This window comes from Harpia harpyja, chromosome 9, assembly GCF_026419915.1.
Source record: "Harpia harpyja isolate bHarHar1 chromosome 9, bHarHar1 primary haplotype, whole genome shotgun sequence".
Classification (NCBI taxonomy): Eukaryota; Metazoa; Chordata; class Aves; order Accipitriformes; family Accipitridae; genus Harpia; species Harpia harpyja.
Genome location: NC_068948.1, coordinates 43,777,780 through 43,791,861, shown reverse-complemented (window position 1 = coordinate 43,791,861; position 14,082 = coordinate 43,777,780). Strand labels below are relative to the sequence as shown.

Below are 14,082 nucleotides of genomic sequence, written 5' to 3'. Positions count from 1 at the left end.
ACACAGTTTATTCCCGTTCCCCTCCAGCACGCTCAGAGCCCTCCACCCCCCTCCAACCTCTGTTCCACCCTGATCCCATCCTGCTCTGTTTGGCCATTCCCATCCATACGTGCCGATCCCCTCCCTGCCCTCCTCTGAACACACAGCTCCTCTCCGTGTGCCTTTTCAATCCCTCCCTTTACCCTCGCAGGGCGCTCAGACTTGTCCTGTCCCTCCATCCCCTCCTGCACGCTCTGGCCCCTCTGTTACCCACCCTACGGTTCCCCCGCACGGCTGCCGTGATCCCCTCCCTGCGGATCCTGCTCCCCTCATCCCCTCCCTGTATAAGTTCCCTCCATGCTTTCCATCACGGCCAGGGATCCCCCTCAAAACCACACCGCAAGGTACAGGTTAACTCCCAACTTAGATATGGAGCAACACTTCAGAAGGACTTGGGGAAAAAAATATTTATAACAAAAAAAAAAAAAACCAAAACAATTAAGCCTCCCTAGAGTCAGCATCACCCACGCATGTCCTGCCCATGCACCAGTTGTTTCTTCTGTTATACTGGGACCAACACGGCCCCACAGCGACTTTCTCCATCACACTCCCTGCAACCCCAGCACTGCTCATGGCGACTGAGCCAGAATCCTGTACCAGTACTGGAGTCCGTCACAGGCATCAAGAGGAGCGGGCTACTGGGACCCACTTCCCGAGCTCTGCCTGTGCTGGGTGCCACCTTGTTAGAAATGACACCTGAGGCAAAGAGGAACATGAAGAGAGGGGGAAAAGAAATGGAGAAACGAGGCTGGGGAAGGACGGAATGAAAGCTGGGGAAGGGGTGAGTGGAGAAGGAAGCGGGGACGCTCCGACCGAACCAGCCTGCTGCAGGACACGAACAGCCTGCTCTCAGCCACGCGGCAATGAGGATGTGCTTGACGCTGGGCATCCAGCTGGAGTTCTGGCTGTTTCCGCAAGAAGGGATGGAAACTATGAGCCTCGTGTCTCTTCTCCCCTTGTTTCCTGCGGAGAGTCCCCGCTGTGCTGCTCGCCATCGTCACCTACATGGGGCACAGAGCAGCATCATCTCAGCAAGAGCCAACAAGCCAGACAACAGGAATTCCTCCCTCCCCGGCAGCTTCTCCTGGAAGACCCACAGCTTAGCAGGAGAGCAGGCAGCTCCGGCCCCAAAACTCGTCCGTCAGGCAGGCACCAGGGCTCACCTTCCGTAAGGCAGTTGAGGTAAGCAGTCTGGACGCTGTTCCCATTGACCAGCGCCATCGCCTCGTGCTTGGTGGAACTGCTCATGGTCTCTTCTTCCCCCTTCCCCTCCTCGTCATCTTCTGAGTCCACCAGCACTAAGATATCACCCGAGTCCTGATTCCTGTGAACAGCAGAGCAAGCAGAGGTGGGCTGAAAGGCTGAGGATGGCCTGTCCTGACCCCTCCCTCCAGCCTGTGCCTCCCCTGGCTTTGAGAACCCTCTACGCCAAAATGGCCAATTCTGATGGATTCTCCCAATCCTGCACTATGTTCAAAGAACAGCTGGTTTCAGACCCTGCTGGCAGCAACACCACCACTGGCATTCTGCACTACTTCCCATTCGTCTTCCGAAGTCCTCAACCACAAACATTCTAATGTACTAAACTGCACGAGCCCCTCCCAAGTGGAGTTATTCTCCCCCCCTGTACACATGGGGATACGAAGGCATTCAGAAAAGAGCCTTCCCACGCTGCAGCACCACAGCTGTGAGAACAGAACCAAGAGGGGCAAGGGAAGGGAGCGGGACCAGGAGGGGTGCGAGCAGGAAGCAGAGAAGAAATCCGGTGCACCTGAACCCCAGGAAGCCACTTGTTCACGTGCAGTTATCAGACATCCCTCCTGAGAGAGGAAGGACACGGGCAAACACCCACACAGAGCGGCAGAAGATCACCGTTTCTATTTACTCTAAGTCTTCAGGCTCACCTGCACCAAGGAGCAGCTCTCCCGCACAACCTCCTCCCACGCTAACGGGCGCCTTGCCAGCACCACCCCTGCGCATCCCAAAGCGACACCACTCCCGCTCTGATGCCAAGTGCTCTCCTCTCCCCCCATCCTCCTGCTCCCACACCCACGCCGAGTCTCACCCAGCCCCACCATCCCCTTCCCGTGGGAAGCACAGCTCCCACGTAAGAACAGCTTTGCTCTGGGGATGGCTCCTGCCTCAGAGGTGGATTCCCTACCCTACAGGGAGATCACCTCCGTCAGGAGGCGGACTAGCAAGGCCACGCAGGACTGGGCTGAGGAAAATCAACACTCACCTGAATGCAGCACCTGAACGGGAGAGAAGGGAAGGGAAAAGACAGCATTAGAAACCGGCCCCAGAGCAGTCCCTTGGGCAGCGCGCTGCTGGTTTTACTGTACCACCCCTGCCAATCCTGCCTGCGGTAGGATGGTCTCTGGCAGCCACACGTAGAGGCGTGGATGCGAAGCTGACCTGCCCACGTATACAACGAGAACACCAGAGAGGTCACAAGGAAAAGGGAGAAGGCCCAGCACAGCACAGCTCCCCGGAGAAGGCGAGGGGAAGGTGCCTGAAGCACTCAGTTGGGGAAGGGCCTTGCGTTTCCAACCCATCTGCCTCCAGAGTTTTGACCAGGAGCAGGATGAGGCCCAAGGGCTGGGGTGATTGTCACAGCACACCAGAAGGGTCTAGCTGGTTAGGGATAAAACCAGGCCACCCCAGGAAGGAGTAACCTCCTCCCTGTCTTGTGCAGGGGAGAGCTCCTACCTCTCAGGCACAAGAGGGGATTGTAGTACAAGACGATCCCGGTGATGGTGAGAATAGCCAGCAGGGACAGGACTACCACTGCACCCACGACCCCGACGATGTTCACCGGCTCTGTGGAGAGGAGACACAGGAGGCCAGCTTGTCAACGAGACATGGATGGATGAGGAAATCTCAGTGCCTGGTGCTGTCTCAGCTCCCATTTCCCATCGCTGCAACAGTCCCACCAGCACAAGGGGCGAGGGTTTCAGCACTCATACTTCATTGATATAGAAAGCACCACACTAAGGCCCCTGTTTTTGTGCCCATGTGCATTTAAGCGAAAGGAAATCAACCCCTGCCCATTGCACCTTGAGCAGCTTGGCCCTCAGAGGTGCACCTCTGCATTCACAACCCCCAGGAGGGACCAAGGATGCTCCTCTCTCAGGCCCATTACACTGAGGAGAGGGGAATCAGGCCTTTTCACCCTGGGATGGAGGGAGCCAGTCCTGCATCTACACTTGCCGCAAGAGTATGGACAGCGTCAACAGGCTAAGAGGGCTCTTAGTGGCAAATGGAGCCCCTTGGGGGCTCGCCAATGACCCCAATGAGCTGTGTCCCTCACTCCTCCTCAATCCCTGCTGCAGCAACCCCAGGCAGCCCCACTCACGCTTCACTGTCAGGCAGACGAACAACTCCCTCAGTCCCACGGGGTTCTGTGCCTTGCAGACGTAACAGCCCCCGTCAGTGCCCTGGGAGCAGTTCCGGATGGTGAGCCGGGACACGTTGCCCTCCTGGGCGATGAGGTACCTCCCTCCGGGTTGGATCTCCATCTCTGGCTGGGTGATTCCCTGCAGCCAGGTGAGCCTCGCTGCCGGGGTGCTCTCAGTCACACGGCATGTCAGGGTCACGTTGTCACCCACAAAGCAGGTCTTTGGGGGCTCCGACTCCAGTGAAGGGATTTCTGAACAGCCCAAGGGGAAAAAAAAAAGAAAAAGAAAAGAGTCAAGGAGGGAATGGAGGAGTTTAACATAACAAGCAGTCAGCCATCTGACTGATTAATAATCATTAACAGAAGGAAGTCAGACAGGAGGCTGGGACTTGAGCGCTATGGGTTTGGCATTCAGCTCACTCACAAGACTTCAGCAGCCTTCCAAGGAGCAATGTGAGCAACTTTCACGTTGCTCAGTCCCTTTTTTGACACCTGTCTTTATAATCCCAGGGAGGAACAGTCAGAGGGTAGCCAGTCGGAAGATGGCAGAGAGGAGAAAGGCAGCCCAGGAATTTTCCTTGGGAGCAGCAGAGCTCACAACCCTTGGAGGATAAATACAGCTCAGGTTTTCAAAAGCCACTTTAGTCAGACCCCTTAGTTGCTTGAAGGGGGCCTGGGGGCATGCACAACCCTTCTGCTATAAACCCAGCCCGGCCAAATTTAATCTCAAGATGCGCAAGGCACTAAAACCACCTCTCACTTTCACACAGGCACGAGTGCTTGCACAGGTGAAAAGCTTGATGCAGGGAGATTCGTCAGCCCCTGAAGATGTACCCAAAACACAACTAACTCACCTGCGACTGTGCCATGATGGATCTCAGCTGCAGGACTTCTGTGCCTTGTGCAGTCACCTTTGCACAAGCCAAGCCCTGCCACGCTGCCTCATTAGCATTGCCCCCTGCGGCAAGTGCCCCCCCCCCACAAGCCTGGCTTGCCTGATCACTGCCTTAGTGCTTTGGAGGGCAGAGAATGATGGGGGTGCCTGTCTGCCCCACCATTAGCAGGCTCATTAATAGTTAACAAGGTAGGCAAGTCAACTCACTTATCTCCACAGTGCATGCAGGCTGCTCCTGCTTGACGACATGGCTCCCGACACACTTGAACACTTTGCGGTGGGAGAGGTGGGAGCTGTTCAGCGTTTCCACGTGGGTGTCTGAGGAGCTCGTGGAGCTGATGACCCAGCTTGAGTTCTCCAGATCGTGCCCCTCTTCTCTCCAGTGCAGGGTGGGGTGGGGGTACCCCCCAGGCCAGCTGCAAAACAGCTGCAGCATCAGCCCCGACGAGGAAGTCTCAGCCCAGCACTTTGGGGTTGAATGCGGTGGATCTATCAGCAAGAACAGCACATAGTTAGAAACATTTCCAAGTCACAGCTCTCGGCACCTCAGGGCTGGAACCCCCAGAAGTGCTTATTTTTGCCATCATTCCCCTTGAAAGTCTTCCTGCTTCCCCTGCCTATCTTGCTCCTTGACCTGTGTCCCACAGCCTCAGGGGAGCATGACTCTGAATGACAGTCAACACGGACCAAAAGCCGGAACAGCAACCACAGCCAAGCCTTGAGGGACTAATGCACAGGGAGGAAAAAAATTATTGCCCCAGCTTTATCCAATGGAGAGAAGGTAAGCACCTAAAAACACAGCAGGAGAACAAAATCTCCGTGCTGCCCTTGGCAATTCATCACAGCACAGGTCCTCATGCCTCAGATACAAGGGGGTGACACTGATTCACACTACTTAAGAACAAGGCTCTGCCTCTCCATGTCGCTGATACAAGCGCTCGGATTTCCCAAGGGAACATGGAAAGCATGAGAGCTCTTGCCAAGGGGCAAGTAACCAGCTTCTCAGAGCCACCAGCTCAAAGCTGGAGCACTTCCCCAGCAAGCCCAGCACATTGTTGAAGGAGGCGGCTGTTCCTAGCATACAAGATTCTCTCTCCACACGGAGTCCTGGTGACTCCAGCTCGCAGCGTCAGGGCCACAGACACGTGCCACTGAAGCCAAACCAATCGTGCTCCGCTCCTTCCCGGCACCACTGTCACTGCCATGTGGGGCCAGACAGTATCACTCAACCACGCACCACGGTCTGTGTCCGCACCACACCTCAGCAGGGGGGACAAACTCCAGCAAAGAACATAGGTAGGGTAAGTCACCACTGGCCTCATGCCAGGGCTGATCACTTGGTAACCGCCAGGACTATGTTTGTTATTTAAATACAGAAACAACTACACGAGAGCAGGAATGGGTCAGAAGTCAATAGAAACCCAAGAGCAATCCCTTTGGGCAGAGGGGGTCTCACGTTTCATGCAGTATGATGCAGTATGAGTTCCTGCCTCTCTCCCATCAGCTAGCTTCACACACACACACCCGTGCACAGATAGACACACGTGTTTGTTTAACAGCCATAGGGATTCTGGACTCGGATCCAGGCAGAATTAACACACTGTACCCTTGTGGCTGGCTTGCCTAATGCAAAACTGAACAAGACCCCACCAAGAGATCAGATGCTGCCAAAGCAAGCCCCACACAAGAGGCGTCAGAGGGATAGCCTGATGTTTATTTTGCAGAGCATTTATTCAAGTGACTTTCAAATGACATGAGTTAAAAAAAAAAATAATCACGGCAAAACCCCAGGTGAGCGACCAGAACATACCTTCTTGGGGCTGGGCTTTCCAGGAATTATATGCACACATCTCGTATGATCTTTGAAACTATCCAGCTCTGGCAAGAAAGTTCTCTATAACAATTCCTCTGTCCCAGCTCTGGGAAGGTCTCACAACCAATCCCGAAACCTGGCTGTGGTTAATAAAAGCAACCTGTCAGCCTGAATCACCAGAAACTGCCCCACGTCAAGAGGCAGACGCAGCCCTTCCAGGACGTCCAGCCAGAGAGCTGCACTTTTTGTGCTGGTTCCAGGAACCTGCCTCCTGAAGCCACCAGCTTTACATCCTGAACTCCCAGGCTTTCCCAGTACAACTCTACTCTTCTGTCCAAACGCTAACAGACATCTCTTTCCAAAACGTTAACACGACAAAACCCTAAAAACCTCCAACCCCCCCCAACCAAAAAAAGACTCACAAAACACCAGCAAAAAGGACCTCATGCCCACAGAAGAGCCAACAGCAGCTTGTATCAAATTGCAGACAAACATACCAAGGAATCACTTGGAGGTATGCAATTGCACGCTTCTTCATACCATGTGCTTCCTATCCAAACCAAACACAGAACAGCAGCTCAAGGCAGGGCTGCACCTTTGTCATGTTGCTAGAATGTTTACTCTACTGCTTGTGTTTTTTTAAAACGCAGTTTTAAGCAAAGAGAACTTTTTGGTACAAGCCACGAGGTGGGTTGAAGACTGTCAATTGGTAACTCCCACATGAAGCCCACAGATCCTGGGTGGCTCTTTTACAGCGGTGCCAAGTCTGTGTCTGAGAGGTTCACTCCAGCCCAGGCTAAGCTGGTCCAGTAACAGTGAAGTGTGAAAAATCAGGGCCTGCGCTTCTAGTCTGAGGTTGAGAAGCTTCAGCTTCTGGCCTTTGCTGATGCTTCTTCTGCTGGTCTAAAGCACCACCAGAAGTACCTCTCTCACCTATTTTAAGGGCACGGCACTGTCCCGTATCACCTTTGTAACCTTTGGAAATTAATTGACACATTATTTCCGTGCTAATAAATGAAGTTCAGAGTGCAGCACCAACACTTGGCATGCCATAGATATCTTTTGCTCACGAGTGTTTTACACCAATGCTCCAGATTTAGGGCTCCCCCCTCCTAAGCCCTGCGCCTACATATATATTCTCTGAAGCAGCCCGGGGTTCGATTCCTTCACTCCAGCCCTCCTTGACCCTCCAACCCCCATCTACAGGTTCCTTGCCCCAGGAAGGGAATTTTTACTCGTGTGACCTTACAGAGATTTAATCTGCACAAAGCAGGTACAACAGCACGAACCCTTCACCAAACACCTAGGAGGAAGGAACACCCTGAATGCAAACAGAAAACAGGTCTCATACACGGTACGTGTTGACAGAAAGACCAGCAAGAAAGGAAGGGGCCAACAGACCAGAGTGTCACTGAAATAGGCAAACTGGCAGCAGTCTTTCCCTATAACATGGGCTTGGCTGGCATAAAGGACAGCAGGTCACAGCCCCGGTGTGAGGGGCCAGAGCCTACATCACATCTGATTCGACTTGGTGAAGGGGCCAAGAGTGGTACCAGCCATAGGACCTGCAGTCCCTCCTAATGTGGAGGCGGCTGCTCTCACAGAACAGATGAGGCATCTGGGCAAAATAATGGTTCCCTGGCAGAAGCAGGAAGGACCTGTGGCGTGCAGTGGTGTGCAAAGTAAGCGACTTGAGTGCTCTCCAGCCCGATGTTCCACCCGTGCTGTGAAGATTTCTAAGAGAATGAATGAATGAAATAGGGATGGAAATGGGAGAGAGCACGAAAAGACACAACAGGACAAAAAGGCTGAAAGAATGGCCTGTGCTGGTAATGACAGGCATGCTCCCAGGACACTGCTCCTAGCAGTAAATTTGAGGAATGTGGTGTTTCCATTAAAACTGGAAGGCTGCACAGTAAGACTTGGCACAGACAACTCGTCAGCTGAGGACCCTCCATCCTCTCACCAAAATGACGGCAACAAGGAATGGCACAGCACATCTATTTCAAACGTATTTCAATCAAGGGAAAAAAAGAGAGCGGGCAGCAGCCCCCACCCTAAGATTTATGAAGGCTCAAGTCAGCCAGATTCTGAGGCAAAGGGCCACCCTGGAACAGCTACAGGATATGAAAGATCTGACCAAAAACTAGTTTATAATCACCAGTGAAGAAGGAATTGAAGAGACATAGAGAGGACTTGACAGCTGGCATTTCATCCTCTGCATCGCAAACAACTGATCCTTGACAGACCATTTAGACACGTCTTGGTGCTCGTGAGTGAATGTGTAATTAAGTAGTATCAGCCTGCTCACAGATTTTGCATGATAAGACCACCTTGCCGTTTTTTACATTACTTTTCCACCAGTGCCAGATGAATCTGGGGACCTGTGAGACTGAGGGGAGGAAATTCACAGACGCGGCACAGACTTACTGGCTACCAGGAGCCGGACCCTGTGCTCATGGTCCGTCTTGTTCAGCACTTCCTTGCAAGTGTAGTTGCCTTCGTCCTGCACACGCAGCTCTGTGATGCGCAGAGAGCTGTTGTCAACCAGGGAGAAACGGACGTCCGGGGGGAAGGTGACCCTTGAGGAGAAGAGTGGGGGGAAAGAGTGCGGATCCCCTTGAAACCAGACCACCTCGGTTGCTTCTTTGGAGACATTTCGGCATAAAAGGAGGATGCTTCCTCCAACCTTCCCAAAGACCACTTCCTCTGTTCCTGCAAAACAGAACGGACAGCGTTAGGGATGTAGGGAACCGGCAAAGCCCTCTTCTGTCAGCAAAGACCCGGACATCTGATATATATCAACCCTCTGGGGTGCTTGTTAGTGGGCTACCGTCAAAGGATCTCCGAGATGCATTTGGCGACTAAAAACGTTTGAGTGCAGATGCACGATCGGGAAGAGGAACGCAGCTGAAAAGGCTCAAGAAGAAAGCAAGGACAGGCTATTTCTGCCCGAGAGAGGAGGGCAACAAACAAGTGACCTGAAGGAGCCAGAGAAGAGCGGCGTTAGAGCACTAACGACGTGGGGTCACAGCAACGCCCACGCTCAGCCAACGTTTTGCTGGACCACTTGCCCCAGTAGCCTCATCCCCGCACCGCTCAGGAGGGCGCACGGTACCGAAAAAAGAGACAAAAACCGCCTGGGTATCGGCAGCCGTCGAGGAAGATGACACAACTGTCGATATCCCCCTTTCGCCTTTTTCCTATTTTCCCCTTCCTGCCAAATGGCACCCGGACCCTACAGCCAGCTCGAGGGTCCGCAGGAGTCCCCGCTTCTACCAGCCCCCTCAGCGTCTGCCCTGCTTGTTTTCAAAGGGGAATCGTGTTACTTTCAGCACAAAAAAAATTACTTTTTTTAAAAAAATAAATCGGCGTTAGGGCCCACTGGGGAGCTCCCCTCAGGAGCACGGCGGACTGAGGTACGGCTCTAACAGTCGCCCACACACGGTCGCCGCTCCCCTCCCCTCAGCCCCCGCTACCTGCGGCGTCCCGGCGCTGCACCAGCCTCCAGACGCAGAGGGCGAGGAAGAACCGGGCTGGCGGCGTCCCGCTGCGGAACCGCATCGCCGTGTGCTGCCGCCACAGCCTCCCGCCTCGGGGAGGCGGCGCTGCCTCGCCTCCGCCCCGGCGAACGGGCAGGGGAGGGCCGGCGGGCCCGTCCTGCCCCGCTGCCCGCTCGCTGGGGCCCGTGAAGGGGGTCGCGTAGCCATCCCCGCCGCCTCAGACCCGCCATCTTGACCGCCCGCCATCTTGGGCGCCCCCCCCGACCCAGCCCGCCATCTTGGGGGCACCCCCCCCGCCATCTTGGGCAGCCCCCTCAGAGCGGCCCGAAGCCGGTTTCCCTGCCCGGGCAGGCAGGCACTGACCTGGAGTGCGGTCCAAGGATCGGGAACGTTTAAAGCAAGGAGGATGGTGTTTCCAGACGGCAAAACTAAGTGAAGGTAGTAAGCGAACCCCCCCGCCCAGAGGATGTTCCATAATTCAACCACTTAGAGACACCCCAAAAGCAGCGGGAGCGGGAAGAACAGTGATAAATGACTACGAACAGTGCCACAAACTGTATGATTCTTGGCTAAGGGCAAAACCAACCAAACAAAAAAACCCCAGGCAGCAGCATAAACCAAAGCTGGAAAGAAGCAGACCACAGACCCAAGAGGGACTGGCAGGAGGAAGCAGGTGGAAAGGGTAAAGGATGAGCTTCTCCATAGCTGGAGGGGTCCCAAGGAAACAGGCAACAAAGAGAAAGGCACTAGTGCTTTCAGTTTCTCTAAAGGCATCCCTCGGATTCCCCTGGGTGAACGTAACAAAGCACAGCCAGTGTGCTGTTCAATGTCTGCAGCAGATGTGTAAGGAGAAATTGACCCAATGACAGGTTTTTCTTGCTGACTGATGCCAAGTAGACCCAACGGTCCTGCATTGTCCACCATTGCAGACAGCAACTTCCACGCTGGTTTGTTGTATGTAGTAATACATAGATTACTTCTCTGCGTAACCCCGCAACAAGGGCTGTAAAGCACGCAGGTATCCTCAGGTTCCTCCAGGACACCTTACCGCTTGGGAAAGGCACAACATGGCCAGCTCTCCAGCAGCTATCGCACATTGGGCTAAGGCTTGCATGGAGCACAGCACCGAGATCCACGGGGCTGGCCCCTGGCACATAAATTATAACCTAATTAACGTCAGGGCCAAGGCCGTGAAGCAGGGGCAGCACTGCTGCTTTAGGTAATCGCTCTGCTTCTGCTCCCCCTCTCCCGTCGGCCGCGGCCCCCCCGCCTGGGGGCGCCCCAACGGCTGGAGCGGGGGAAAGGCTAGCGGCGCGCCGCCGCCAATGAGAGCGGAGCGTGGCGGCGCCTCCGCCAATGGGAGCGGGGGGCGGGCTGAGGGGGGCGGGGATTGAGCCGTGCGGGCGTAGTGCGCGGAGCGGAGGGCAGCAGCAGCCATGCCGGTGGACCTGGGGCTGTGGAGCGGGCCGCTGAGCCTCACCGAGGTGGAGCAGAAGCCGGCGCACCCGCTGCGTGTCAAGTATGGCTCCGTGGAGATAGACGAGCTGGGCAAGGTGCTCACGCCCACTCAGGTGAGCAGGGCTCGGCCCCGCGTTCCGGGGGGAGGTGTGTCGCAAGGGGGCGCGGCAAAATGGCGGGAGGCGGCCGGGCCTCTTGCGCCTTCGCTCCGGCAGCTCCCATCGGAGCCTCACCGGGTGCGGGGGGGAGAGAGAGGTGCCCCGCTTTCCCGTCGGCTTTTGTACGGGGGCGGCGCGGTCAGGCCTGGCTCCGCGCTGCAGGAGAGGTCCCGGCGGCTCCCGTGGGCCGGGCGTGAGCTGGCACTGAACGGCCTTGAACTCGCTGGGGTGCTGCTGGCTGCGCTGGTCACGCGTGGCCTCCGTGTGCAGTGCAGCTGGCTGGCGCAGGCTGCGTGGTGCGGGCAGGAGGGCTGGCTGGTTGGGCTAAGGCTGTCATCTCTCCAGGTCCAGCATCGCCCCACCAGCATCGAGTGGGATGGCTGTGATCCGCAGAAGCTTTACACCCTGGTTCTCACAGACCCAGATGCTCCTAGCAGGAAGGACCCAAAGTTCAGGTAATGGGCGTGGGCAGCTCCCTATCTCGCCTGGGGAAAAGGGAGCGTCTCTCTTGATCTGAGCAGAGGCTTAGAAGGAGATCGGGAATGTGCTCTGCCTAAGGTGCAGCAGTGAGAAACAGTGCCCTTGCATCTCTCCTTGAGACAGGGACGGCATGGGGAGGAGCAGCTGCTTTTGCCAGGGGTGGTTGAAGGTCTGCTGTTGCTTGGAGAAGCACAGCATTGGCTGCTTGCTCTAATTTGGTACATGTGTGAGTTGGAATGAGGTCTGTCAGTGCTAGCAGTGGAGTGTTAAACCTGGGACCAGCTCACCTTTCTCAAATCAGGCTCAGAAGCATGTGGAATACCCACTCTTAGAGGTCAGGCTCTGGGAAACCCAGGCAGTATGACAGAGCTGGTTTTGACAGGCTCTGCTGCCTGAAGGAGGCAGTATCTGCTCTAGGACTGGTGCTCTTTGGGTTTGGCAAAGCAGGAGTGGCAGCTGTTAGCTTCAGTTACCCTACACTGACAGCCTGACAGAAAAGCAGCAGCTTGGAGTAATGAAGGGTCTTAGCTGAGGCTGTGATGCAGTCTCATTGTTTTCTGCCTTCTTCCAGGGAATGGCATCACTTCTTGGTGACCAACATGAAAGGCAACAATGTGGGGAGTGGGACTGTGCTGTCAGATTACGTCGGCTCTGGACCTCCCAAGGGAACAGGTCGGTACCTGGCTGCAGCAGTTCCCACGCTCTGAGCATAGCCGTGCTGCATGGATCAAATGCGGTGCGCAGGGGAGGGTGGGGAGGCCTGCGGAAAACTGGCTGCCTGCTTGGCGTGTGCTGCATGGCTGGGCAAACGCTGTCCTGCGCTGTGGAAACGGACCATGTGGGACTGCCTGCAGCTGCTTGTAGCCACGGCCAGCACGGACACATCCCTTTGTTGGATGGCAGGCTTGTGCCGTCCTGCCTGCAGTTGGTAGGCAGTGTTGCTTGGTGAGGGGGAGCACTAGCCCAGGCAGGACATGAGCTATTTAAGCCTATCTAGTACATCTTCTCTAAGCTCCTTTAGCTCCATCATACTTATCCTTCTGATCCTGGGGAATGCAGGTGTCCGTTTCCCTGCGTTCCTGGGGTCACTTTAAAGCAAATCTTAAACCTGGGAACGGCAGGTGACTGGCACTTGTAATGCTGTCTCCTCCCCGCAGGGCTGCATCGCTATGTGTGGCTGGTGTACGAGCAGCCGAAGCAGCTGACCTGCAACGAGCCCATCCTCTCTAATCGCTCTGGTGACAAACGAGGGAAGTTCAAGGTGGCATCTTTCCGCAGCAAGTATGAGTTGGGGGTGCCGGTGGCTGGCACTTGCTACCAGGCAGAGTGGGATGACTATGTGCCAAAGCTCTACGAGCAGCTGTCAGGGAAGTAGGGCAAGGGGCCCCGAAGAAGCACTGTGCAGCATGCTCTGCGCCCCTGGAGACCAAGCTGGTCAAAGCACATCGCTGTAGTTTTGTTTGATTAGTGAGTTGAACCCAACTGCTCCTGTGCTGACTGCTGGAACTGTAACCCTGTCCCTGGCCTGAACCTGCTTCTGTGTCAGTGTGGTCCAGACCTGTGCTGTGCTTCAGCTGATTCCTGTAGGTACAGGTAATCGCTAGCTAGATGAGCTTCTGACAAGGTGTCCCGCTAAGGGCCACCCCCTCCAAGCTGACCTGCTTATGGGAAACCAAACCCTCTGCGAATTAGTGTCACTCAGTGTCCCTCCTGTACTGAAATGGTATTATGTGGCAGCAGTGTGGGTACAGAACCACTTCTGGGTTGGTGCTGGCAGTGTAGCCTCCCCTTTCCAGGAGAGGAAATGGCAGTCTAAGGGAAACTACCGTTCTTTTGGTTTTGGTTTTTTTGTTTTTGTTATTTTTTACCCTCAAGTATTTGGCCAGTGCCTCCACTTCACTGAAGTGAACCACTAAAACAGTGAAGGCGTAGCTGGTAGGAGGAGGCAGGGAAGCTAGTTTATAGCACTACCTTCTGTTCTCTGTTGCCACTCAAAGCTGAGAGACCACTGTCATTTTGTTCAAGTTCTGTTGTGACCTGATGTTAACGTGCTGTTTGCTCACAGTGCAATTAAAAACTTACCAAGGTGGATGGTGTGGTTGTCTTCTTGGGGGACGAGGGCAGTGCTTACAGGAGCAGGTTGGTGTCAACAGGTTCCTTTCCTCCTCCTGATGTAGAGAGGCTGGACCCTCTGGCAGGAGCTCCCCCCTCCTGGCAGTGCCACCTGAAACAAGTGCTGATGCTGGAGGAATGCAGCTCAAAGCAGTCAATGTCTTTCTATCCAACAGCCTACCTTGTGCCAACTGAAGTCTACTCGCCTTGAGGTGCAGCTCACCTCC

The 14,082-nt window shown here is 55.0% G+C and overlaps 2 protein-coding genes across 2 annotated transcripts; one reads left to right on the top strand and one right to left on the bottom strand.

Moving 5' to 3' along the window:
• Positions 1 to 452: 452 nt before the first annotated feature.
• VSIG10 (V-set and immunoglobulin domain containing 10) lies at positions 453 to 9,875 on the bottom strand. Its single transcript, XM_052797828.1, has 8 exons — positions 9,624 to 9,875; positions 8,575 to 8,859; positions 4,539 to 4,820; positions 3,395 to 3,688; positions 2,749 to 2,859; positions 2,279 to 2,291; positions 1,203 to 1,363; positions 453 to 1,040 (listed from the first exon to the last, which is right to left on the bottom strand). Exons 1-8 carry the CDS (start codon positions 9,706 to 9,708, stop codon positions 970 to 972), a joined length of 1,302 nt encoding a protein of 433 aa, XP_052653788.1. The 5' UTR covers positions 9,709 to 9,875; the 3' UTR covers positions 453 to 969.
• A 1,157-nt stretch (positions 9,876 to 11,032) lies between these two features.
• PEBP1 (phosphatidylethanolamine binding protein 1) lies at positions 11,033 to 13,832 on the top strand. Its single transcript, XM_052798242.1, has 4 exons — positions 11,033 to 11,218; positions 11,609 to 11,718; positions 12,315 to 12,415; positions 12,901 to 13,832. Exons 1-4 carry the CDS (start codon positions 11,084 to 11,086, stop codon positions 13,116 to 13,118), a joined length of 564 nt encoding a protein of 187 aa, XP_052654202.1. The 5' UTR covers positions 11,033 to 11,083; the 3' UTR covers positions 13,119 to 13,832.
• The last annotated feature ends 250 nt before the right edge of the window (positions 13,833 to 14,082 follow it).

Coding starts and splice junctions, on each gene's coding strand:
- VSIG10 (XM_052797828.1), bottom strand. CDS start 9,708: ATGCGGTTCCGCAGCGGGACGCCGCCAGCCCGGTTCTTCCTCGCCCTC. Junction 8,860..9,623: donor GCAGCGCCGGGACGCCGCAG/GTAGCGGGGGCT, acceptor TCTGTTTTGCAG/GAACAGAGGAAGTGGTCTTT. Junction 4,821..8,574: donor GGTCCGGCTCCTGGTAGCCA/GTAAGTCTGTGC, acceptor TCTTGCTGATAG/ATCCACCGCATTCAACCCCA.
- PEBP1 (XM_052798242.1), top strand. CDS start 11,084: ATGCCGGTGGACCTGGGGCTGTGGAGCGGGCCGCTGAGCCTCACCGAG. Junction 11,719..12,314: donor AGGAAGGACCCAAAGTTCAG/GTAATGGGCGTG, acceptor GCCTTCTTCCAG/GGAATGGCATCACTTCTTGG. Junction 12,416..12,900: donor TGGACCTCCCAAGGGAACAG/GTCGGTACCTGG, acceptor TCCTCCCCGCAG/GGCTGCATCGCTATGTGTGG.